Here is a 27,693-nt window from a genome sequence, read left to right on the forward strand (position 1 = left end):
GAAATTTCTTCACGCAACTGCAGAACAGATAGATGACGTAATCAAAGGAACGAGTTAAAGGCAGAAAAATTAATTAAAAAATTTTTCTCCTCGAACTGGACTCGAACCAGTGACCTACCGCTTTGTTTCGTCGGCAATTTCTTCATGCCTGTGTAGCTCCACATAGTTAAGATATTAAAAGAAGAAAGAATAAACGTTAGGGTCAATATGATGAATAATGACCAATTAAAAATAAATGTGGAAAATAAAAATGAACACAGATTATTAACAAAAGCTATAAATAAGGATAGACTGGAGTGGCACACGTATGAGAATAAACTGACAAGGCCAGAGCCAGAGAATATAAAAGGCTCTTTAGCAAAGGCTTTAAATATCTAGATGTTATAAATAAAATCAAAGGGCAAAAAGAAAATGGAAAATTTATTTCAGTAAAACTTCCGCTCATTATGTTGTGTTTTGACCATTCGGAAGAGATTACAGCACATGAGAGTAAAAATTGATGCTCTGGGACACCAAAGAAATTAAGAAAAGATGTACGTGAATAAGGTACGTATAGTAACTTGGAATGCTAATGGTGTTCTTAATAAAGACAAGAATTGGAGATTTTTTTCAAAACGAGAAATATAGATATTTGTTTGCTGTCAGAGGCTCATTTGAAATATTATAGGGTCCTTAAAATAAAAGCCTATGATTGCTATAAAGCGGTACATCCCAGCAATCAGCCAAGAGGAGGTAGTGCAATACTAATAAAAGTAAGTATAGAACATAATGAAGAATTCAAGATAGAAACAGCTGAAATTCAGCTTATTTCGATAAAAATTAAATCGACTAAACAGGACTTTAGTGTTGGCGCTATATACTGTCCACCAAATTGCAGCATTAAGAAAAATACTTTTAAAGATCTCCTGTACAAACATGGACCCGGATATCTAATAGGAGGTGAATATAATGCCAAACATAGAGATGGGGGCTCTAGAATCACCTCAACTAGAGGAAGAGAGCTAAGAAACGCTATTCAAGAACTAGGTTGTTGCTATCACTCCACTGGTACCCCTCTTTATTGGCCTACTGACACTAACAAGATTCCTGATGTTACTGACTTTTTTATAACCAAAAAAATATCAGAAAACTTTCTACGCCTTGAAGATAATTATGGTTTTAGATTCAGATTTGCTGTCATATTTAAACTAAGTGAAGAAATAACTAAAACTTTATTTAAACCCAGTTTGACAATTAGTACTGGGCGAGCTTTGAATACGAAATAATAAACAATGTTGAAGTAAATGAAACAAGCCGCTGAGTACTTCACGCTAAGGGAAATAAAAGCAGGTGTGCCTTTAGGTAAACAAGCACAACGTTTGGCCCACAAATATAAAATGCTACGGTAGCCAATTTTGCTAACGATACTGCATTATTGGCAGTGGGATCGTACATTGACGATGCGAAAAAAATATACAGTAGGTAAATAACGAAATGAGCCAATGGACTAAAGATTGGAAAATGAAGTTGAATGCATCAAAATCGGTTCACATAAACTTTACCAATTGGAAAATAGTGAATCCCCCACAAATTAACTTAAATTGATCAGACGTAGCGATCCATAACTCAGCAAAATACCTAGGAATGACTTTAGATGTCAAGCTAAAGTCAAAAGAGCATGTTAAGAAGAAACACATAGAATTAAAAAATAAATATAGAGAAAATAATTGGCTCCTGGGCCGTAAGCCCAATTTGGCAATTGATAACAAGATATTACTTTATAGCCAAATTATTAATACAATATGGTTATATGGCATTCAACTATGGGGTTGTGCCAAGAAGACTCACATTAACCAAATTCAAATCTTCCAGAAAAAAGTTCTACGGTTCATTGTAAATGCGCCATGATATACACGTAACAGTGATATCCACAGGGACTTGGAAATTCCTTTGGTTGTAGATGAAATTAGGAGTTGTACTACAAAGCATAGGGCTCGTCTACAACTGCACGTAAATATGAAAGCAGCTCGGCTGCTAGACAATAGTGTTATGACAGAAAGACTTAAACGAGCTTTCGATTTGATACGAAGTACCAATTTCCTTATAGAAGGTATTTAATTCCTGTACGAAAAAACCAAGTTAGCGCAGAGGTAATAGTTGGTCTGTAGGACCAGTGTTATCCGTTCAGAATTTAGGTGACTGTTTAGGTTAGGAGTCACGTTCCCTCACTGTCAGAAAAAAAACCAGATAGCACCGTCCTTCTTCTTTCGAGATTTGTTCACCTAGTAGAAAAAAAAAAATTTGTCTTTCAACGTCTAAACGAAATCTTGACCAATCTGTAGTTCCATATATCAGCGCAGGTTTCGCTCCTTCAGCGCAAGTTTCCTTAAATTTAAGAATAACTACTGAATGATCGGAGTAAAGATCATAGTTATCATGTCCCTCAATGAGGTTTTTGCAATCCGTTTTGTTATGAAGAAATCTATTAAATCTAGACACTTATTAACATCGGTTGGCCAATACGTTAGCTTCGCTATCTTGCTGTCCTTAATTCTCTTGAACCCCAATCAGTGTGCAAATTAAATTTTATTTTCAGTCAAAACACAAAAAAAATTGTTCTCTTTTATTTATTCAAACAGTTCTTTATTTTTTTTTATTTCCTTTATTTAAATAATTTTATTTCACAATTTCTTAATTTTAATTATCTCACAATTTCTTAATTTTAACTATCTCACAATTTCTTAATTTTAACTCACAAGAATTGTTTTATATATTTTTATTATTTTACGATTATAAAATTACAACTAACTAACAGCAACTAACAGCAAAACGATTTGATCGATCCGAAAATTGTTATAAAACTACCAAGCGAAGACTTTCAGGTGTTAAGATATATTTATAGAAAAGGAAATGCTTATTAAGCAAACTTTGTATAACGTTCTCGTGGTAACGAGAATTAAAATATAAAATTTGACTTTAGAATTGAAATATGATATTCTACTTTTTATTCAAGTTCAATGTTTTTAGTCTCGTTGCAATTAAATAACATGTGGCGTTATGATTTAAAATTGAAATATGATATTCTACTTTTTTTTCAAGTTCAATGTTTTTAGTCACGTTGCAATTAAATAACATGTGGCGTTATGATTTAATTGCAACGTTTAATATTTGGAAAGAAATTATATTTTTGGTATTATGGCGTAAGAGAATATATAACTCTCCCCCCGTTAAGCTGGAGGCTCTCCTGAGCTGTATTTTCTGTTTTATTATCGTCAATCATATCGTTTGGCTGTTCTTTGCATATATTAAATTTGCTTATATGACGTTTTACAGTGAAAATTGTTAAAATAAATATAATAGCAATTGAAATGTTTGATATTATTAAGATGTTATGTTTTTTAATTTCTGATTTGACAAATTCTATTTCGTTATCATTTTCAATTTGCTTTAAATTTATGCTTTCTAAATTTGTTGTAAAACTTACATTATAAGGTCCTAGGCAATTTGGTATTATTACATGATTAACAATTTTTCTCTCTAAATTTTTGAAAATAACGTCATCGATTTTTATAGTGCAATTATAGTATGAGAATAGGTTAGTTTTTATTAATTTGTATTGTATATTATTACAAGTATTGTCAAGAATTACATTTTTTGCATTTTTTACTAAAATCATATTAGAAGAAATTTCTGTAATGTCAAAATTAATATTTTTTCTTTTTGTACAATTCTTAAAACTATTATTCATCAAATTTTTTATGCAACCATTTATTAGCTTAAGTTTTGATTCACAATTTTGTTTGTTATTAAAGTAAATTTTGTTTTTAAATTTTAAAATGTCAGTAGATTCAATGCTTATTTCTTCGAAGTTGTTGTTAGGTACTGAAATAATTTTATATCCGATGGCGGGTTCCTTAGCAATATTAGGAATTAGTATAGCAAAAATAATGTTATTATCTAAACTAAGAAGTGAACTTTTAATTTCCTTATATTTGAAAACGTCAATTTGAAATTCGTCGATTTCTTCGTTGGACAAAATGGAGTGAGTCATGATGCCATGTTTAGCGAAAAGAATGTTTTGTTGAACTTTGTCTATTTCTGAATTTAGTAGGTTAATATTTGCGTAACTAGAAAGAAACTGTAAACTTTTTATACTTTTGCTAAAGGTGTTGTTTTGTTCTCTCAGTGTAATATTTAAAATTTCTTGGTTATCGTTAATTCGTTTCTGTAGAATATTTAGGTTTGTCTGAAATTGGTCGTTTATTTTAATCTGTTTATTTATGGTCTGAATGGAGTTGTAGTTTCCCTGTTCGATAAGTTTTATGTTTTTCATGTTTCACAATTTCATTTTTGTCGTCGTCGTCTAAGTTTCCAAATAACCATTTTAAAACTTTGCCACCTAAATTAATGAGTCCTCGTTTTTGTCTATGTGGTAGTAGTGTTTTAATGTTATGTCGAGTTTTTTCGATTTGTATTTTTAATTGTTTTAATGTGGTATTGTCTTGGTTGAAAATGTTGTAAGTGTTATTTTCAATCCGTGCTAATGTATTTTCTAGTTCACTAACATTTATAAAGTGGAGAATTTTGGAATAGTTTTGAATTATGGGAATTTCTTCCTGTTTAATTAACTGGAATCCGCCCTGATTTTCCAATACCTGAACATCAATTGTTGCAAAAGAATTGTTTGCAACGGAGAGTAAAATTAATAGCATTAGCTTAATTTTGTGTTGGTGATGATTTTGTGGGACCTGCGAAAAATTTAAAATTTCTTTTTATTCTACTGGGATGAATATTTCTATTCTGATTATCTTTCAATTTACCGTTAGTTGGTTTAGATTTAATATTAGTATATCTCTTTTTATGCTTATATCTTAAGGCTTCAGGATTTTTAACGAGAACTTTATTTCTATCTTTATAATCAAAATCTATTCTATCTTTATTAAGTTTTTCGATTGTTTTAAGCTTATTTTCATCGATTAATTTTTTAATCCTTTCAATGTCGGGTATTTCGTTATTTATAAAACTTATAGGCTTAACTTTAGTAACCGAATGGATGGAATTATTATATTTTTCAACTGCAAATAGTACCTTTTCATATGGTGTTAAATTTGATTTTTGTGTATCTAATATACGAAGATGTTCGCTCAGAGTTCCGTGAGCCCTTTCGATTGTAGAATTCCCGGTATGACTTCGGGGAGACGTAAAGTGAGCGTTTATATTTTCAGTTCTAAGAAAGTTTTTAATATTAAGGGTGTCGAACTCGTTATCGAAAACGATCTTATCTGGTTTACCGAATGTTGCAAACCTGTTGCGAAGAGCCTGTATAATAGTCATTGCATTACGGTCGTTAAGACGTTGGATCATTAAATGTTTATTGAATTTGTCGATTATTGTGAGGAATATTTCTTTGTAGCAAAAGAATAGATCGGCATGAATTATTTTGTTAGGAGAGCTCGGAGTTTCGGATATTTCGAACTTATATTTGTTGGGTTTACGGTCATATTTAGATTGGTTACAAATGTCGCAGTTGTTTATGTATTTGTGAAACAGTTCTTTCAATTTAAGGAAAAAGAATTCATCTTTCACTTCTGTGTAATTTTCAATAATACCTCTATGGTTCGATTCATTATGGGTTTTTTCTATTAATTTTAAAGCCTCTTCTTCATTTTCTATATCGATTGCTTTTTTTGTACATTGTATGAATTTAATTTTATTATTATTAGAAAAGAGTTCTATAAGTTTTTGTTCTACTGTATTGAATCTTTCGTCATTTAATTCTGAATAGATAGCTGTTATTCCATTTTTAATAAATCTTCTTAGTATATCGTTTAAATAATGGTCATTATTAATTTCTTCTTCACTAATAAAAATTTGCCTAAATTTTTTATATTTTATGATTACTTCCCTTTCTTTTTCTTTTGTCAAATAGAGCTGTGTCAAATATTTATTAATTATTATATCAGATGTAGGAAATCGATTTTCATGGCGACTATGGTTTGTTGTTATAACCGAATTGTTAGAAGGTATTTCATTAGAGTCATCTATATGATTAATTTCATTATTTGTAGATTCCATTCTACTTAAAAAATCGGCGACACGATTTTCCCTTCCCTTCACATAGTCTATTTCAAAGTCGTATTCGTTTAATCTGATTCGCCATCTTTGTAATTTGGCATTCGGTTCCTTTAATGAATGCAACCATTTTAAGGGTTGGTGGTCTGTTCTTATTAGGAATTTTGTACCATATAAGTATGGCCGAAAATATTTAGTGGCCCATACTATGGCGAGAAGCTCCTTCTCTATAGTAGAGTAATTGCATTCGTGATTATTAAGGGTTCTGCTAGCAAAGCAGATCGGATGATTTTCTTGCGAGAGGACTGCTCCAATCGCGAAGTTAGACGCGTCCGTTGTTAATACAAATTTCTTTTTGAAGTCAGGGTAACGGAGTATGGGATATCTGGTTATTAATGTTTTTAATTTTTCGAAGGAGTCTTTATATTGTATGTCATTTACATCGATTTTATTGTCTTTTCTCAAATATTTAGTTATAGGCTGGGCTACCTTGGCATAGTCCCTGATGAACTTGCGATAGTAGCTCGTAATGCCCAAGAAACTTTTTATCTGCTTCGGAGTCTTAGGCAGATTGATTTGTTTAATTACATTAATTTTATCTTCGTTTGGTTTTATTCCCTCTGGTGTTAGAATGTGTCCTAGATATTCAGTCTCTTTCGAGAAAAATTTGCATTTATCCACTTGTATTTTTAAGTTGAACTCTCTTAGTTTTGAAAATATTTTATTAATTGCTGAAAGGTGCTCTTGCAGTGACGTAGAGAAAATGAGGATGTCGTCTAAATAGACAACGCAGATTCGCCCGATGAAGTCCTTTAAGACAAAGTTGATCATCCTATGAAAAGTCGACGGAGCATTCTTCAGGCCGAATGGCATCCGTACGAACTCAAAGTGACCCTGCGGTGTGGAGAACGCGGTCTTGAGACGATCTTTTTCATCCACTAATATCTGGTGAAACCCCTTTGCGAGGTCCAGAGTGGTGAAATATTGAGCGCGACCCAATTTATCGAATATAAAATCTATATTCGGTATCGGGAATTTGTCATCAACCGTAATTTCATTTAACTTACGGTAGTCGATGACAATGCGCCACTTTTGTTTGCCTGAGTAGTCCAACTTTTTTGGAACTACCCATATAGGGCTATTATAAGGACTATTGGATGGTTGAATAATATTTTGTTCTAACATTTTTTGCACTTGCCTATTTACTTCCTCTTCATGTATCTTTGGAAACCGATATATTTTACTATATATCGGCTGGGAAGTAGTTGTGATAATTTGGTTGTAGTAAATTTTAAATAAAAGATTTAATATTTTGACTTAATTATTTAGTTAAATCTTAATAATATTTCATATTTCATATAATACAATAATAATTATTCTTTAATTTCTTAAAAGTTCACAATAAAATTTATAATTAATTCATAAGTTTTAACTCAATAAAGATCGTACGACAACTGAACTGTATATCAAACTAGTTTAATGCATAATCATTCATTACTTCAATTTTGCATGTACATTACACAATACAAATGATATTTATAATACCTATTATTCATAATTACAAATTGCTTACAGTTCGGCCAACCTGATTTAATGATCGACTCGATCATTCAAATAATTTTTTTCATATACATATACATAAAATACTTATATACATTAAATTTTTTTTCTTTTTAAATTCATAATTTATAATCATAAACAATATTAATTAATATCTGTCATGTTTTACTACTATTACATAATACTTTTCATAATTATTGAAACAAATTGTTCCCATAAGATGACTCATAATAAATTTTATATTCTTATAATTGCTTATTTGTATGTTATACTATATTTTTCTTTTCAAAATGTTTTGTATCCATAACATAAGTTTTCATAATTAATTCCAAAATACTTAACAAAAATTTAATGTGGAACTAAAAGGTTTTTTTTGAATTCGATAAACTCAATATTGCTTCATAAATTAAACTTACTTTTTTCTTCTTAATATACATACATATATATAATATTTGGAAAAGAAAATCAAATGGCACCTGGAACTTTCAATTAAACTTAATTTTGCGAATCAACATAAAATTTTCTCATGTTTGCAGGGGAGCACACCCCTCTATAGGGAATACGTGAAATTTGCATACCCTCAATATCCTTTACGATATAACGATCATTGTCTAAAACTTTTTCTATTTCGTACGGACCGCGCAATCTTGCAAATAGTTTTTTATTGACACCCGGTAGTGCACTATTATTTTTTAACAAAACGTAATCACCCTTTTTATAGATACACGGTTTCTTATGTAGTTCATCGTAATATTTTTTGTTATAATCCTGATTTGATTTAATATTAATTTCAGCCCGTTTTCGTAAATTCAAAATATCTGTCGTGCTTTCCTGATTTACTTGATTTCTTATAAATTCAGCCACCCTATCATAAACTTTCCCCTTTTGATTCACACCGAACAATAACATACTTGGTGAAAATCCCGTACTACGATTAATAGTGTTATTAATAGCAAATTCCACCCTCGTTAAATGTTGATCCCAATTTATAGTAGAATCAGCCTCAACTTCCTTTGACAACATAGGTATAAGTATACGGTTGACTCGTTCAACTTGTCCGTTTGCCTGAGGCGTCATTGTCGCAATTTTTATATGTTGTATATTATTCTCCACCATAAAATCTGAAAACTCTTTCGAAGTGAAACAAGTCCCATGGTCTGATATCATCCTGTTCGGCCTACTATAACTATCGGAATAAAATTTTAAACATTTAATTGCATCTGCACTATCGGTACTTTTAACAGGAAAAAGCCTTACAAATTTAGTGAAAGAATCAATAATAACAAAAATATGTTTTCGCCGAGATGTGGAACTAGCCAAAGGACCCAAATGGTCAATATGAAAGGTGTCAAAAGGAAAATTTCCTTGAATATGAAGCGTACCTTCCTTTTTGCCTGAGTTTGGAGAGAAATAAGCGCATTTAAGACAATACTTTATATAATCCCTAATTTTATTTTTCATGTTGGGGAACCAGTATGTTCGTCTTAATTGTTCATAGCATTTATCAACGCCAAGATGGCACATAGCCTCATGATTTGTCTGAATAACACGACTTTCCATAACTTTTGGCACATAAAATTTTATTCCATCAGCACATTTTCTGTATATTAATCCGTCTACCATTTCAAATAAAGAACTTTCATTTTTCTCCAAATCTAAAGCAACTGCAGCAATATCTGGATCCTGCCTCTGAGACGCGGCCAACACATATTCAAAAGACTCGTCCTCCACATACAAAACATTTGTTGCCCTGCTTAACGCATCAGCATGAGCCATTCTTTCCCCGCCTCGATGTTCAATTACGTAATCGAAATTTTGTAGTTCCAGAGCCCAACGTGATATACGAGGATTTATATGTTTCTTATTTAAAGTAAGGGCCAAAGACTGACAATCAGTAATAATTTTAAACCTAATACCAACTAAATAAATTTGAAACCTACGCAGCGCATAAATTATTGCTAATGTCTCAAGTTCGTAACTGTGATAGTTCTTCTCAGCCTCTGAAGTCCTTTTTGAAAAATAGGCCACAGGATGAAACTTACCATCCCCCTGTTTTTGCATTAGTATAGCACCGTACCCTACACCACTACCATCGCAGTGAAGTTGTGTCTCAGACAAAGGACTGTAAATAGAAAGCACAGGTGAATCCAATAATTTGTTTTTTAATGTTTCAAAACACTCAAATTCAGACGGACCAAAAATAAATTTACATTCTTTCTTAATCAAATCGTATAAAGGTTTTGCCACTTTGGCAAAATCCCGTATAAATTTCCTAAAATAAGAACAAAGACCCAGAAAACTCTGCAAAGATCTCATACAAGTGGGTGTAGGAAATTCCTTTATCGCTTTTAAATTATCGTCATTTGGTAGAATACCATTATAAGTAATTTTATAACCCAAGTAAACAATTTGTTCCATTAAAAAAGAGCATTTATCGAGCCTAATTTGCAAAGAGTTTTTCTTTATAATATCAACAACATCACTTAAAACTTCAAAATGTTCGTCTAAAGTCTCCGTAGCAATCATTAAATCATCAATGTAACTTAATACCTTACCAGTTGAAATTAATGGTCTAAATATTTTTTTCATGTACCTTTCAAAAACTGCCGGAGCGTTTTTTAAGCCAAACGGCATTCTCAAATATTCAAATTGCCCGAGAGGGGTGATAAAAGAAGTGTACTTAATAGAATTTTCAGAAATTTTTACGTGGTGAAAACCCCCCCTCAAATCAATGACGGAAAAATATTTTTTCCCCCTAAGTCTGTCAAGGTGGTCCTCTATCAACGGTAATGGAAAATTATCTCTTACTGTTATTTTATTTAATTCCCGATAGTCGACACACAAACGCAATTCTTTATTTTTTTTCGCTACGAGTACTATTGAGGAAGCATATGGTGAACCACTTTCACGTATAATATTTCGCCTCAAAAGATCATTTAATATTTTTTCCAATTCTAATTTATGGGAATATGGCAACCTTCGCGGTGTACAAAAAAAAGGTTTATGTTCGGTCACAAGAATATCCATTTCAAATTCTTCATTTTCACCATCCACAAATATATCTTTTTTTGCAAGAAGACAAGCCGGTAACATAATTTGTCTAACCTGATCTACATATTTATGCGAAAGATCCCTATTAATGTTTAAATTTAAATCGTTTTTGTCATTTTGGCCAGCAACATCAATGCACAATATTTCGTTAAGGAATTTTTCATTTTCAATATCATAAAGTTTCGTACCTGTATACACTTGTTTTTTACTATTTATTACCACACCTGCAATATTTTCATTTTCAAAACTATCTTTTACTTCAGTAAGTTCCAAATTACATTTGCCTAAAAAATCTCTACCTAAAATTATAGGGTACGGCATTGAGTTTTCTTTAACTACATATAATTTTAAATCATAAAATAAATTTTTAAATTCAATTTTTACCTTTGTAATACCTATTACATACAAACTACTCTTATTGATTCCATAAAATTTAAATTTGTCTGGATCCACTTTCTCTACTGCTGCTGGTATAACAAACTTTTCCTGTATTAGACTGATGGCGCTTCCCGAGTCCAATAAAGTGAGTAAATGGTAGTTTATTTTCGCTTGATTAGATAAAAGAAAAATAAAGTTAATGAATTTTTCGAAGTTATGATTTGGACTAAAACTGTGAAAATTCTCGATTACGCTGATGTTATGCTCAGGACAACTGGTTGCCAGATGCCCAAATTTCCCACAACGGTAACAAGAGCCCTTTTGTCGCTTGGGTTGTGGACATTTAGCAAAAACGTGACCTTCTTGATTGCAATTATAACATTTCATTGGAGCTTTTGTGATTTTATTCGATGCTGAACTTGCAAAATCTCGTCTTTTGTTTTGTACTGATGTATAGGGACTTACAGGTGTATTTTGTTTCATTATGTCGTATTTTCGCAAAGCTTCTTTTAATTGACTTAGCATTATAAAGAATAGTTTTGTTTTGAATAGAATCGTTAATTTCGTTAATAACGTACTGGATGAGATCACTGTCGTCTATATTAGCAGAATATGCAATTTCTTGCATTAAAAAAAGATATTGTTGCCAGCCCTCATTTTGTTTTTTTTTCCGATTACGTAATTCGTTATGTGCTTCAGCACTAGAAACTTTTCTATCAAATTCGTTAATTAGAGCAATTTTTAGTTGTTCATACGTTTTTATGGAAACGGTACGTAAAAACATCTTAGCAGTTCCCTTCATGAGCCGGCGAGCATATACGAAACGTGTTTTATCATTCCAACAAAGTGTTTCTGCTGCTTCTTCAAAATGTTGAATCCATGATTTAATATTGTATTTGTCGTCGCCACTGAATTGTGGAACTGAATCTTCAATATCTTTAAAATTAAAACTATGATTAAAATTTGCGCCAGTTGTAATGTTGAGTTCATTTACGCTTGCGGTCAACTCAGCCAATTGATTTCTTAGTTCAAAAATTTCCTGTTTTTTCTGTACTTGTGTTCTTAGTTCCTCCAGCTCATTATCTAAGTTACTCTGTCGTGATGTTCCATTATGTGAAATTTCATCTACACATTCGTCACTATTTTGATTAGTTTCGCTCTCATTTAAACAGCCTGCAAAATACCTATCGACCATTTCTGGCGTTAAACTTTCTATTCCACTACGTAGCCTTTGAAGTAATTCAGCCTTACTACCTGATGTTTGCAGTCCTAAATCTCGTAACTTTTCTTTCAATGTAATGTAATTGGCTCCATCAAGAAATTTTTCAACTCGATCATTCATTTTAATAAAAATTTTTCCAAAATATTTATTTACATCAAAATAAATTATCGCCGTAAATTCAATAATATTTAATATTAACTTTTAATTATTATGATCGACTAGTTTCTTAAAGATTTAAAATGTTAATTTTTTCTCTTGATAACTCAATTTTATCATAAAGCAAAACACGTGTAAAGATATATACATATACTTGTACATACAAAATTCAAGTCCATATGAAAAAAATTCTTCCAAAAAATGTGACCAGGTAGAATTATTTATGTAGTTATTCCTTTTCTAATAAATTTTTTTTTTTATTGCAAATATCTAAGCAGGTATAAAATTAATTTTGTTTTTCATAAATGTTTATAATTTCGTATATTATGTACGTAGGTACATGTACTTCTGATAATTTCAATAAAATTTTTTTCATATATAAATTTACTTATTAAATTAAATTCAAAGGGCACGTGATTCTATTTAATTTACATCCATATAAATTTGCAATTAATATTTTAAAATAATGTTCTCCAAAAAAAACTTATTGTAATAACTTATTGTAATTATAATGTATTATAATTTGGGCTGCAATCCCACTTCTGAGATTTTGTAGTAAATTTTAAATAAAAGATTTAATATTTTGATTTAATTATTTAGTTAAATCCTAATAATATTTCATATTTCATATAATACAATAATAATTATTCTTTAATTTCTTAAAAGTTCACAATAAAATTTATAATTAATTCATAAGTCTTAACTCAATAAAGATCGTACGAGAACTGAACTGTATATCAAACTAGTTTAATGCATAATCATTCATTACTTCAATTTTGCATGTACATTACACAATACAAATGATATTTATAATACCTATTATTCATAATTACAAATTGCTTACATGGTGCTTTACACTTTTGACACATGTTAGTCGGTCTCCTTCTTTATAGAATAGATCTTTATTGGAATTTAAGATATATTTTAATGTTTTCACTTCTTCTGTATTCATATTTTTGTTTAATAGTTTTTCGAATAATTCATTGTGGTTAATTTGTAAGGGTTCTATTTGACAAATATTTTTGAAAAGATAAGCTGAATTGAATTTACTTTTGCGATTGTTAATTTCCAACCACCCTTTCGAAAGATTAATGTTTGCTCCTATTGGTTTTAAAATATTTTGGCCTATGAGAGCGTCAAAGTTTCTGTTGCTAAGGTCCATTATTTTCCAAGACATAGTTGAATTTTCATTGAACTCGTCAGGTACTTTTGTAGTTATTTCGTATTTAATGGCTTGGTTTCCTGCGAGTGTTTTTAATTGAATTGGATTTTCTAATTTATTTTGTTTGGATCGATCAAAGATATTGCCGTTTATAATTGAAGTAACTGATCCAGTGTCGATCAGACAGGTCAGTTCCCTGCCTTCTATTGTTAAGTCTACTAAGGGTAATGTTGGACAAGAGAACCACAGTGAAAATTTTCAGTGGAATGCGAATCTACGTCCATTGGAACTGGAATTGACCGATTTTCGTTATAATATGGTCCTGGTGGGTTATTACTAGTACGATCAAACTGTTGGTTGGGTCTAAAATTCCTAAAATTCTCGTTAGCAGTATAGTTTTTGCCTATTGGTCTGTTTGTGTAAGTGTTTCTTATGTTGTTATTGTAGTTGTTGTTGTTGTTGAAAGGCCTGTTTGTGTTTCTATAGTTATTTCTTGAATTTGTGTTATTATTTCTAAAATTTGAGTTGTGATTATTTCTAAAGTTTGTATTACTATTGTTCCTGTATGAGAAGTTATTGCCAGGAACCCTACTATCGGATATATTTGTTTCTAACAAGCTTCTATAGGCTTCTTCCAATGATTGTACGCCTTTTGTGCGTAAAAACATTGAATCTACCCTATCCATTTTGTTTAAAAATTTTTCTACTTTTGAGATTTCGTTATTGCTTGGACTGAATTCAACAGGTTTGCTGTCGTCCAAGTCGTATTTCAAGTTCAATAAATTTAATATAGAATTTAGCTTAGTATACAAATCACTTACATTTTTACAGGTTGTGGAATCAGCTTCTTCTTTTAGTTTTAAGTAGCTCTTCTGAACACCAAATGTTGTCTTTAGTTGTCCTTTCACCTCGTCCCAAGTTCTGGCCTGGATTCTCCTGACTGCTGCGGCCGCTGGACCTTGAATCTTGGAGTGCAAGATTCTATATATGTAATTTCTGCCTTCCTCATCCGTTGTCAACCTTACGAGGGCTTCGACTTCCTCGATAAATGATTTGAGACTATAAGCGTCTTGTCCAGTGAATGTTGGCACTGAACGCGCTTCGCTTATTAAATCTCTTAATGTAATAGCACTTAATGACATATTGAAACTTTTTTGTATTTCTTTTAACTGGTCTAAATATTTTTCTTTTTCGATTTTTTTCATTCAATTAAATTGAGGTTAAAATTAAATTTTACTTTGTTACGTTATATAAAAAAAATTTTTTTTTTTTTTTTTTCTTTTTTATTTATTCTTTTTTTTTTGATATTATGAGTTCGGTCTTATCAATAAATAAAAAGAACTTCTAGATCGAGATAAAAGATGTTTTATTTTTCCTGTGTTTCTCTTCCTTTTTTTTTTTCCAGTTTCACTTTTACATACCGAAAATAACTTTTGAAAAAGTCCTCCGTCCTTGCTTCAAAACTTTAACACAATGTTTTTATTTTTCTAAAATTTTTTTGTTCATTTAAATTAACTTTTAGAAAAAAGAAAAAAAAAAAAAATTTGAGTGTTTTTCTTTTTGCTCTTGTTTTGATTTTATTTTGTTTTTGCACAGACGGAGTCGGTATCCTATCGACTGCGCCAATTAAATTTTATTTTCAGTCAAAACACAAAAAAAATTGTTCTCTTTTATTTATTCAAACAGTTCTTTATTTTTTCTATTTCCTTTATTTAAATAATTTTATTTCACAATTTCTTAATTTTAATTATCTCACAATTTCTTAATTTTAACTATCTCACATTTTCTTAATTTTAACTCACAAGAATTGTTTTTATATATTTTTATTATTTTACGATTATAAAATTACAAGAACTTAAACTAACAGCAAAACGATTTGATCGATCCGAAAATTGTTATAAAACTACCAAGCGAAGACTTTCAGGTGTTAAGATATATTTATAGAAAAGGAAATGCTTATTAAGCAAACTTTGTATAACGTTCTCGTGGGAACGAGAATTAAAATATAAAATTTGATTTTAGAATTGAAATATGATATTCTACTTTTTATTCAAGTTCAATGTTTTTAGTCTCGTTGCAATTAAATAACATGTGGCGTTATGATTTAAAATTGAAATATGATATTCTACTTTTTATTCAAGTTCAATGTTTTTAGTCACGTTGCAATTAAATAACATGTGGCGTTAAGATTTAATTGCAACGTTTAATATTTGGAAAGAAATTATATTTTTGGTATTATGGCGTAAGAGAATAACTTGCATGGCGTTAAAGCCAGCCCCCAATATAAATCTGTCGCCTAGGTCGCCCAGAACATATTGAAACATTTCTGCCGTTGTTTTAAATCTGGGGTGACAATATAATGCAGCCACTCTAAGTTTTTGCTTAGTCGAAGTGATCTGAACCGCTATATCCAGCATGTTTTGCATCATATTTTGCACTTTATACAAAACATTTATGTCACTAGCCCTTGCTTTATTGCTCGTGCTCCTGTCATCGGTTTTCATTCGGAGAACTTGCTTGTGTGTTACATCTTTTGAAACTATTCTCAAGGTGAATTGGCTCGGTGGCCGCTCAGAATTTTTCTTCAGATTGCTGTTGTTATTGCTACGTTTTTGCAGTTCCTTAGCTAAAAGGCATCCCCTATAGTTTGCTGGGTTGACCTCCAAACAATTGGAACACTTTGCTGCAGTACTCTTTCGCTTACTACAATCTGCGGTTAAGTGCCTGCCTGCATATTTAACACAATTTGGTTCTCTCTCGCAAAATTTCTGTGTATGCCTATACCTTTGACAACTTTTACACTGTGGAATGTCCTATTCTTTCGAAGTGCCTCTACCTTAACTTTCTTCCTGTTTATGTGATCGATTTTATAAATTTTTCTCATCTTCTCGTCATTTGAGAACATTAACATAAACAGAGGTAGAGGCACCATAATGTTTTTCCCATTTTCTTTTATTTTTTTAATTTTATTAGTTACATCTAAGATCCTATAACCCCTAGAGCTTAAGTCTTCTTTTATATCTTCCAGTTTACAACTGGGGTGAAGATTTCTTACCATGACTTTTATTGGTCTGGCCTGTTTGTTTTCATAGGTATGCCATTCTATTCCAGATCCATTCATGTCCCTGGTAAGATTCCTGTAATCCATTTCGGAATTCACAATGAGCTTAAATTGATTGTTATTCACCATTTTAACCTTATAATTCATGTTCTTATTTTTTAATGTTGACTCTATTTGATTATAATCAACCACATTACTTATGACTACTGGAGGTGGCCTAAAGTTTTTTGTGACATCTCTGCATTAATCGTACCTAGACCACTTCCGGAGATTATTCAGCTTTTCTTTTTTTACTGGACCTCTTTTGCTTTAGGATCCAATCTGTTTCTCTGGGGAGTTCTTTCTCATCTGTTGAGTAAACGTGTAAGATTAACCTCATCTGCTTTGCTTGTGGTGTGCATTGAACTTATTGTTTGTAATTTGCATATGTTTCTCTTTTTATAGCTTCTCATTCTGAGTTCTCAGTTGAAGAACCTTGTTTTTCAAATCCACGCAGAAGTGTTCTAGTTGGCTAATCCTGTTTTGTATGTCAGCATTCTAATCATCACTTTTTTTGGCTTTAGCTTTACTCATATTTATCTCCTTCTTCGTTTGTGGAGCTGGAGTTTTCGGTAGTCCACCTTCCATAATTATGTTGTTTTCTAAAATTCAAACATCAGATGTAGGTGGTGAACGACGGGTTTTCGCGTTCCCCCTGAACGGATCAACAAAATGCAATAAATGGATCTTCCGAGAAACCCTACGGCCGACTTCCGAAGAGGGTGGATTCTCCAACGCAGTTAGATTATCACCTGGAGTACTAAATCCTTTTGTTTTCTCCATTGCACAAAGGATTCATGTTTGCATTTTATACCTCCTGCCAGGATTCAAAAACTGCCGTGCCTCAGGGATCAAACGCATCACCAGGGAGCCGCCCATTCTAGGTCAGATGCTTCTGGATTTACCGCCCGCACGCTTCCTAACCAACGAAACCCGGCTTAAGCGCCGAGATTTCTCTTTCGCTCGCTCTCGTCAGCATTACTAAATATGTTTCCCAGGAGACACGGGGCAGATAACTCTGTTACCTACATTCTGGAAGGTGAGAGTCGGACTTGTTGGCACAGCTGATGTTTTCAGAGGGCATTTCTTAGCATTTACAGCTTCACATGTTAGGAAACTGAGAAATCTACTAGGACGCTTGCCAACCTTTTTCTCCCAAATAGAAATAGATTTGAAGAAATTTTTTATAAGAAGGTACACTTTTGGTACCTTAAAAAAATTTAATGATTCAATAAAAAATAAAGTTGGGTCAAACCAATGGTTGGTATTCCCTTCAACAAATGAAAATACTGTTTTTAAATACAATCTATGTGTACGTATTACACTATTAGAATTATTTTCATTAATATACGAAACTATTTTTAGAATTGCATATATATAGGACGAACGATTTATGCAGTTTTTAAAAAAAGCAAAAATAAATTTGAAGAAGGGTTCATATAATGCTCGATTTTAAGAGTTAAATTGTGTGAGTTAAGAAAAATAATCATGTTTCTTAATGTCATGGAATTTACCGTTAGCTTTTTGCGTTTACAGAAATTTGAGAAAGCTTGCAGTTTCGAAAATATAAGGTGCCAAATATTCAAATTTTACAAATTTCGAGAGGCGATAACTTGAGCCGATATTTATAAGTATTAAAGAGTTGCTAAAATTTAAACGGCCATTTTTTTTAAAAGTTCAGAAATAATATGCCGCGGTATAAGAAACCAGCCACTATTTTTCTGCTTTCCCAAAATTTGAAAAATACTTATTATTTCACTGCAATAAATAGTTAAAAACTGCCGTTTTTAGGATTTTTGGGGCGGTATAACTTTTACAGAGGGGGAGATAGGTGAAAGTTTTGTTCTACGGAAATAAGTTTCTAGTAAAGATCTATGCACATATAAAATTCCAGCTTTCTTTCTTCTAGGATGTAGAAGTTTTGTGAACAGACACACGGATAGACTCTTTTATTGTATTCATATTTTTATTTATTTATTATTCAAAATATAGATAACGTCTAGAACAACAAATTTAATTTATAACAATTTCTATTTCAGCAACTACTTAAACTAAAATTAGTTCATAGAATTATTATGACTAGAACAGAAAAAGGCAAGAACAATAAAAATTATTTTTTTGGAAAGCTTGAAAACTTGTATCATGTAATGCTACTTGAAATTTTTCGCACTGTTGGGTTATTTAATTTTGACATTCAGCGCAACAAAGCAGCATTCTTGGCTGCCTTGTAAGAATAATGTGAACTACATTGTGTAATCGAGCAGCAGGCAGCAAACTTGAAGCAACCATTTGAACCGGACCATGTATTTTTCGTTTTCTTCCAACAGATAACAAAAGTGTGTCTGCTATATTTCTTCGAAATTTCAATTTATAGTAGAACCTAGATTTAACAAGTAGAAATGCATTGTTGATAAGTAAATTAATTTCTCAAAATAAAACTGGTAAATCACTTCTTGCCTCAAATTCCAACTCTATAGTCAGACAAGTTGGCATCGGTTCGATCCACACCACCCATAAATTTATTGCATCAATATCTAGTTGTTTCCCCAACTGAGTATCTTAAAGTGTTTCCTAAAGGTTTAACGCTATATTCGTTAGAAAGGAGATTTACTATGCTATTATTAATTAAATTATTGCTCTGCAAAGACGAAATGAAAATCTTTTTGGCACTTTTCCAAAAAATTTTTGAAAAAAAGTGCTTATTAGTTTCACTTTGTCCGTCCGTCCATCTGTCTGTGTGTCTGTTTTCAAAACTTCTACATCCTTGAAGATAGAAACCTAAAATTTTATATGTACATAGATCTTTACTAGAAACTAATTTTCGTAGAACATAATTTTTAACTATCTCCACCCCTCTAAAAGTTATAACACTATAAAAATGCCCTTTTTCAACTTTTTTACTGTAGTTGAACCATATGAATTTTTCAAATTTTCCAAAAATGGTCGTTAAAATTTTTGATGTTATTTTTCTTCTAGACCCCAGGATGTATGACCCTGAAATTTTAGTGCCTTTTAGGCATTAACAAATAGTTCATTTCATTAGAAGAAATTTTTTTCCCATTTCCACCCCCTCTCAAGTTATCGCCTCATGAAATTTGTATAATTTGAATTTTTGATGCCTTATATTTCCGAAACCGCAAGCTTTTTAAATTTCTAAAAATGCAGAAAGGTGACGGTAAATTCCATCACATTAAAAAATATGATTATTTTTTTTAACTCACGCAATTAACTCTTAAAATTAAGCATTATGTTAACCCCTCTTTAAATTAATTTTTGCTTTATTTTAAAAACTGCATAAACTGTTCATCCTAAATATATGCAATCCCAGAAATAGTTTCGTATATGAATGAAAATAATTTTAATAGTGTCGTAGGTATACATTGATTGTTTTGCAAGGCAGTATTTTTACTTGTTGAAGGGAAAAGTGCTACAATACAAACCATTGGTTTGACCGAACTTTATTTTTTATGTAATTTGTTGCTTTTCTTCTTTTGCTAGCAAAAATTTGAAACGGCAATAAAAAAATCGGTTGCTTTCACACCAATAGTATGTTCCATAAAATTAATAGTATACGACATTAATACTATTAAGCACTATTAATTTTATGGGATATACCATAGAAAATGAAAGCAATAGTATGTATGCTATTCAATTAAAAGTGCACACTATAGTATTTTCTAGACTTAGGAAAATATTCAAAATATTTAAAAAGTGTTTTTTTGTTTGGCTACACATTTGCCCATTTTTATACCCTGCACTTCGTGAAGGGTATATTAACTTTGGTATGGAGTTTGTAACTACTTGAAGGAGTCGTCTGCGGTATGGGCATATATATATATTCTTGCTCAGCGTAAAATTCTGCATCGATTTAGACATGTCCGTCCGTCCGTCCGTCCGATCGCACGAGTGCTCAAACTCAAAAACGAATAATGCAATCGACACCAAACTTTCACAAGTTTTTTCTTTTGTGCCAAGGACGAACCCTATTGTTATTTGACTAAGTCGGACAACGGGTTCGAGTAGCTGCCATACAACTCCAAGAGTTTATTTTAAATATTTCAAAAACTAATAAAGCTATAAATATAAAATTTTGTATACATGTGTCCAATTATATTCTACACATGCTCTAAAAATTATAATGGGATAGCCGCCCCGGTTCGGGTGGCTGCCATACAACTCCAACAGCAAACTTTTTATATTCGGCAAAATAATAAAGTCAGATTCATGAAACTTGGCAGTCATGTGTCCAATTGTAGGTCAGACATATTTCTAAAGTTTTGGTGGGATTGCTTGACAGGTTCGAGTAGCTCCCATACAAGTCTAAAAGCTTATTCTTAATATTTGGAAAAATAATAAAGTCAGATTCATGAAACTTGGCAGTTGTATGTCGAATTATAGGTCACATAGATTTCTGAAGTTTTGGTGGAATTGCTTGACAGGTTCGAGTGGATCCCATACAAGTCTAAAAGCTTATTCTTAATATTTGGAAAAATAATAAAGTCAGATTCATGAAACTTGGCAGTTATGTTTCCGAGTTTAGATCAGATATATTTGTGAAGTTTTGGTGGAATTGCTTGACAGGTTCAGGTACTTACCATACAACTCCACAAGCTAATTTTAAATAATTGAAAAAATTATAAAGTCAGATTCATGAAACTTGGCAGTCGGATGTCTAATTATAGGTCAGACATGTCCGTGAAGTTTCTATAGAATGATTTCACAGGTTCGAGTAATTGCTACACAACAATGAAAGGTGCAGGGTATAATTCAATCGGTTTATACCGACTGAAACGTTTTTACTTGTTTTTTATGTAATTTGTCATTTTTATTTGTTTTGGTAAGAAAAATTTTAAACAATAATAAATTTCTGTTAATTCAATAGTATATCCAATAAAATTAATAGTATACGTAGCATTATTATTCAATACTATGTACTATAAATTCAATAGGATACATGATTTGTGCCTTATTTATTGTTTGCGCACAGTTTTAAATTAATAAGGAAAACTAATAAAAACAATAGTATGAATACTATTAAAGTAAATACTATTAAATTAATTGTACACAGTATTGAATCAATAGTGTGTACTACTAATTTAATAAGAACGTACCATTGAAACAATTCTCTTCATCTAATAAAAAATTAATAATTTGTACCGTTAAAATAATAGTATTATACTATTAATTTTATTAAAAAAATCCTATTGAATCAATAGTATACATTATTAAAATTAATAATGTGTACTATTGAAAATTAATAATTCCCGTCTTATTAATTTAATAGCACAAAAACCATTATTTGTCCTATAAAACTATTGTTTCAATTGGAAAATCCCATTGAAACACGTCCCATTGAATCAATGGTCGTACCATTGAAATTTAATGGAGTATAATTTTTTGAGTGAACATAAACTTGATCAATATCCTTTTCCACAACTTCAAAACCCAGTATAATTGAAATCTTTTGATTTACTTTGCTTGATTGATTGGTCTAGAATGTGTTTATTATTTTTTTTTGATAATCTTCAAAAAACCATAATGTTAACCCCACAACTCCCATTTTTGAAGTTGCTTTTAACTAAATTTTATTATTAATGTTTTATTAAATTACATTCTCTACGTATATTGCAAATATAACAAAATGTTCTGGCTTATTTTCGATTTCTTAATTTAAGAATAGAACCTTATTATTCTAATGTATATTCAAATAAATTTAGTAATACTTAGATTTCAGAGGTTTTTAGAAATGAAAATAGATTAAATCATTTACTCAAACAGGAAGAAAAATAAGGATCCTAAAATAGAGGAGAAATTTCAGCTTATCAGTTTTAAGTTAAGTCTACCAAGTAGACTTAACTTAAAAACGAAAAACATATAATAAAAAGAAAGGTATTCTTAGGCACTGCCCGGTGAAGTACCACCTGCATAGGCTGGGAAAGTCGGGCTCCCCCCTGTGCAGATTTTGTAGGGGTGGCGATGAGACCGCCGTGCACATTCTCCGCGACTGTCCGGTACTGGTTGTTCGGCGCCGCAATTGTCTTGGACATGGGTCCCTAAGTTTTCGGGAACTCTTGTCCAACTCCCTTAGGGATATATCCGGCTTTGTGATTGGGACGGGGATATTATAGACGGGAGAGTGGGGTGGCTACAATAAGTCAAAAATGGCTGCGGTAGCTTGGGGGGATGCTCCTGTCCCACTCGGTTCCCTTGGAATCTACAATCTACAAGATATTCTTAAGGATCTTCTATGTGTCGGTGCATTATCGATTTTTTATATGATTATAGTGAAAAGCACGTAGACTGGGGTTCTAAAATTAACTCAATCAAGTTTCATAAAATTTTTTGATTTTTGAAGATAGTTTTGATTTAAATTCAAATCAATTTTCTGTCAGAACCTTGGCGAGAACCAAGGATTGGGCAATTGATATTCTTACAAATTAAAATTTAGAGGCTGAACTATCGACTAAAGATTAATTAGATTAGGAAGTGAAAGGTTTTATTAAATTAATGCAAGGAACAGCCTTGAAAAACACTAGATTCTAGTCCAAACCTGTTTTTAGTAATTTTTCTAAAGCTATAGTATATAAGCATGAATGACGAGAGCCGCGTCATCCAGGTATTTAAGCGATTGTGAATAGACTTTATCAAATACTTAAAAGAAAAATTGGAAATTTTAAATCTGCATCATATGAAAGTTACATAAAGGTCATTAACGATTATTTTATCAATACAACCTCTGTTCTTAACGACCTCTGACCCTATTTTGTGTATTTGGGTGATTCCAACAGAAATATTTTTCATAACTTTGAACTAACCCCAACAGATACCGAGAAAGTGGAATTGACTATTGGCTCCTTAAGACCTGCAGCTGCTATGGGTTATGCTCGAAATTTATTAAGAAATTTTCTGGTAGATTACCGCCCATTATGCTAGAGCTTATTAACAAATCTTTTGAAACGTCTACTTCTCCTCAATCCCTAGACACTTCTGTCGTAACTCCGATTTTTAAATGTGGTAATGCCACAAATAGGTCTAATTACAAACCAATATCGGTATTAAGCGCATTTTCAAAATTATTTAAAGCAATTATAAAGAGACGAGTAAATACATTTTTTTTTAATGAATGGAATCTGATTACGTGAATTCTTCTTTACAAACTAGCGAAAATGAAAAAATTTTCTATGCGGCTTATAAATAACAGGCAAGAGAGCGTGAGAATTGGGAAAGAGACACCTCAGGGTACCATCAATATTACTTGACCTTTTCAAAATCTATTTCAACGACATTTCGTGTTTAAGTTTGAATGGGCAAATACAGCTTTGTGGCGACGATGTGATTTTTAAATATTTGGCAAAAAGTGAAAAGGAATCGATTGATCACATCAAAATTGATTTGGAGAACATTAGGTATGGGCTGGTAAAGCATCATCTTTTATACGGTGAAGAAATTTAACTACTTAGGCTAAACGATTGACAACAAAAGGGTTTTGATACGTTGTACATTTAATAAAAAAAATCATACATTTTTACATTCGTACATTCAGAAATTCGTACATTTTCATGCCAACACGAATAAGAAAACATTTGGACAGCAGTAGTTTAAATGTTATTTACACTTCTTTTATACTATCGAACATAACTTATTTGAACCCCATGAGCAGAAACTCTCAAGCAAATTTAGATAAAACGAGAAAAAATAGAGTTGACCTTGTCAACTCTGTGATACCCGCACGAATTTTTTATCCTATGTGCGAATAATGACACCATAACTGACTATGGGACAGACTATGACTTTAAGTTGCCATATTATCATATTAATTTATGCAAAATTTCAGTACTGTGTTTTTTAAAATACTGTGTGTGCCAAACTACTACTGAAGTTGTATGGTAGCTACTAGAAAGAGCCAAGAAACTTTATCAAGCACATTGGCCTTACCAATATATTCGCTTGTGTGAAATATCAATATTACAACTTTTATAGTTTCTGAGATATAGCCAAATAACTTTTGAAGTTCTACGACAGCTATGAGAAGGAGCCAAGCAGTTTCAACTACCTTTATCAAACACATTGGCCCTACTAATATATTCGCTTGTGTGGAATTTTAATACCATCGCTTTTATAGTTTCTGAGATATAGTCAAATAACTTTTGAAGTTGTATGGGAGGTACCAGAAGGAGCCAAGTAATTTCAACAACTTTTATGTGACACATTTGCCCTACTAATATATTCGTTTGTGTGAGATTTCAATACCATAGCTTTTATAGTTTCTGAGATATAGCCAAATTAATTTTGAAGTTGTATGACAGCTACCCGAACCGGTGCCCCGATCATATCCACTTTAAATAATGTTCTGGCACTCACCACAATAAATCATTTGTGAGAATTTGGTGATTTTAGCTGAATTACTTTTTGAGTTATCGTTGGGACGGACGGACGGACGGACGCACGGACAGACAAAGCTAAATCAACTCGAAATTCGACGCTGATCAAAAACATACACTTGAGTCTGTATCTAAGGCCGTTATTTCTTAGCGTTACAAACGGTAAATTTAGTGTACCCTTCGAACATACGTTCGTACGGGTATAATAAATATTTTACACAAAATATCTATTAAACTGATACGTTATTTTCCATTTAGACATGCGACATCCATGCTCTAAAATGAGAAGTACCTCAGTTTTTATAATATGTACTTATGAGTTATAGTTAACGGCTTTCAAAATAATCATAACATAATTTCATTTTAAATAGAAATATAGATATCCATCATCACAATACGTCATCATCCGTCCGTCCCTCCACCCGTCTGTCCGTGCGGCTTAGAAACTTATTTCTGTAGAACAGAATTTTCTCCTATCACCCCCTTTCTAAATGTTATACCCCCTAAAACCATAAAAACGGCATTTTTAACTATTTATTGCAGTGAAACAATAAGTATATCTGTTTAATATCAATTTATTAAAATCTATTAAAAATTGTCCAAAGATAGTTTTTAAATAAAGTAGCAAAAGTGTACTGATTATGAAAATTCAGTACACTTTTGCTACTGATCCATAATTTTTCTATCAGTGAAATTATGTACGAATAAAAAAAGCTGTTTTTTCCAGAAGTGTGTACTTCATTAACTTTAAGTAAAGGAGAAGTCTCTACAAAAATTTTTTTTCAGATTCGCAAATTTTTGTAAAAAACTCGTTTTAGGGTTAAGTGAAACTTAACACATAATACAAGCTCATAATGTAAAACTTTAATTTGAAGTTTTTCCTCATACAGCAGCTTTTCCTCACAGCATTTGGTTTTTACAATTAGTTCCAAAAAAATGTATACATATATGACAAGCGGTATGTGATTAATCCGTAATTATTGTGTAAATAACCATTTATTATAATGCCCCTTATTACAATTATAGTGAACGTTTCTCTTTCACCTTTTATAATTTTGAATATTTATTTGGGCATTTAGAATAATTACGATTTAAGCACTACCCCACATATGTGCAATGAAAACTCTAAACAGAATAGTTTATTATAACATTTTTAAGGTACAACAAAAGTGTCAAAAACTTTTCATCGAAAGAATATCCAAGGAATTTCCGGAAAACTTTTTTCTTCCACATCCTAAAGTTTCCTTAATTTTTGTAAAAGATTCAATATCTGTAAAAGAAGGAGGTCAATGTCAGTCAAAAGAGCAATTTATCATAATTACATCTACAACAATATTGCAGAAACTACCATCCCATTTTAATCTAGATGAAGTTGCTGTAAAATTTCCAATCAGCTATACTAATATTATGAATACGGTACTGGTTCATGAAATGGAGCGTTTTAACAATTTGCTGGTACATATTAGAAAAACATTGATTAAGTTGATGAATGCTGTTAAAGGTGAGTTTAAATTCAATTTTTTTAAATCGATTCATTCATTTTGAAAAATTTTTGAAATTCGTATTATTAATTGATATTAAATCACTTTTAATCTCTAACAGTTGTGACGCTCTTAAAGTAATTAAAATTTTATTTTTAAAAGTTTATAATAATTTGAAATCATTTTAATATATTTTTATAGTTTAATCTAGTAAATATTTCGTACCATGATAGAAAACTTAACACGTTAACAGTAACAGAGGCAAATGCTATACAAGGTATGCGTGCTATTGCGTATATTTATGTGGTCTACCTTTTATACCACTAATGAGTTTATTTAAAATTTTCAGTGTTCTATAGCTAGAAGTAAAAATTCGGAGTTTTTAAAAAATTTAAGAGATGTAGAATGTTCCGAAATAACTGAAATTTTTATATTGGTGTTATTTTTTAGCTATAAATATTACCAAAGCACACGATATTTATTTAATATCACAAACTAAGTTAGAGTGACAGTAACTACACCCCAAGGCAATACAACTCCAATACTGTTTCTGGACCTTCAAATCATACAAATGAATTTTCATAAATTAAAATCTAAGTTACAATACATATCGGATTTCTCATTCATTTTCCTGTTTTCATTTTTATGTTTTTGTTAATGTAGTCTTGCTGTGGTACAATGAAAAAATTTGATCCTAGACGAAATGCGGAAAATGAGGAGTCTTCAGAAAAAAAGGGGAATATTGAATAATTCTAAAAATTTAACGCATTACATATCTCGCTAATTTAAAAACTTTATACTAGAAGAATTTATTAATAATAATAAAACTAGTAATAATAAAAATAATAATAACAATAATAACGATAATCATAAAAATAATAATAATAATAACAAATAATAATAATATTAATAATAATAATTAATATAATACTAATAACAATAATAGTAATAATGATAATAAAAAAAGTTTATAATAATAATAATAATAAATAATAATATTAATAATAATAATAATTAATATAATAATAACAATAATAATATAAAAATCATAATAACAATAACAAAAATCTGATGTGGTCAGCACATAACCGACCGCATTGTGTATTGTCTATTTAAATGAAAGTGTTAAAGAATATTATAGAAATGTCTGT

General features: G+C 31.1%; 1 protein-coding gene across 1 annotated transcript in view; it reads left to right on the plus strand.

The window, feature by feature from the left end:
- The window catches only part of LOC129611557 (dynein axonemal heavy chain 7-like), a 277,416-nt gene extending 250,733 nt beyond the window's left edge, over nucleotides 1-26,683 (plus strand). The window contains exons 14-15 of the mRNA XM_055524754.1: nucleotides 26,220-26,562; nucleotides 26,664-26,683. Coding sequence (XP_055380729.1) covers nucleotides 26,220-26,562; nucleotides 26,664-26,683 — 363 coding nt within the window. The remainder of the gene's footprint in view (nucleotides 1-26,219; nucleotides 26,563-26,663) is intronic.
- The last annotated feature ends 1,010 nt before the right edge of the window (nucleotides 26,684-27,693 follow it).

Source organism: Condylostylus longicornis, unplaced genomic scaffold, assembly GCF_029603195.1.
Source record: "Condylostylus longicornis isolate FDR11 unplaced genomic scaffold, ASM2960319v2 ptg000052l, whole genome shotgun sequence".
Taxonomy (NCBI): domain Eukaryota; kingdom Metazoa; phylum Arthropoda; class Insecta; order Diptera; family Dolichopodidae; genus Condylostylus; species Condylostylus longicornis.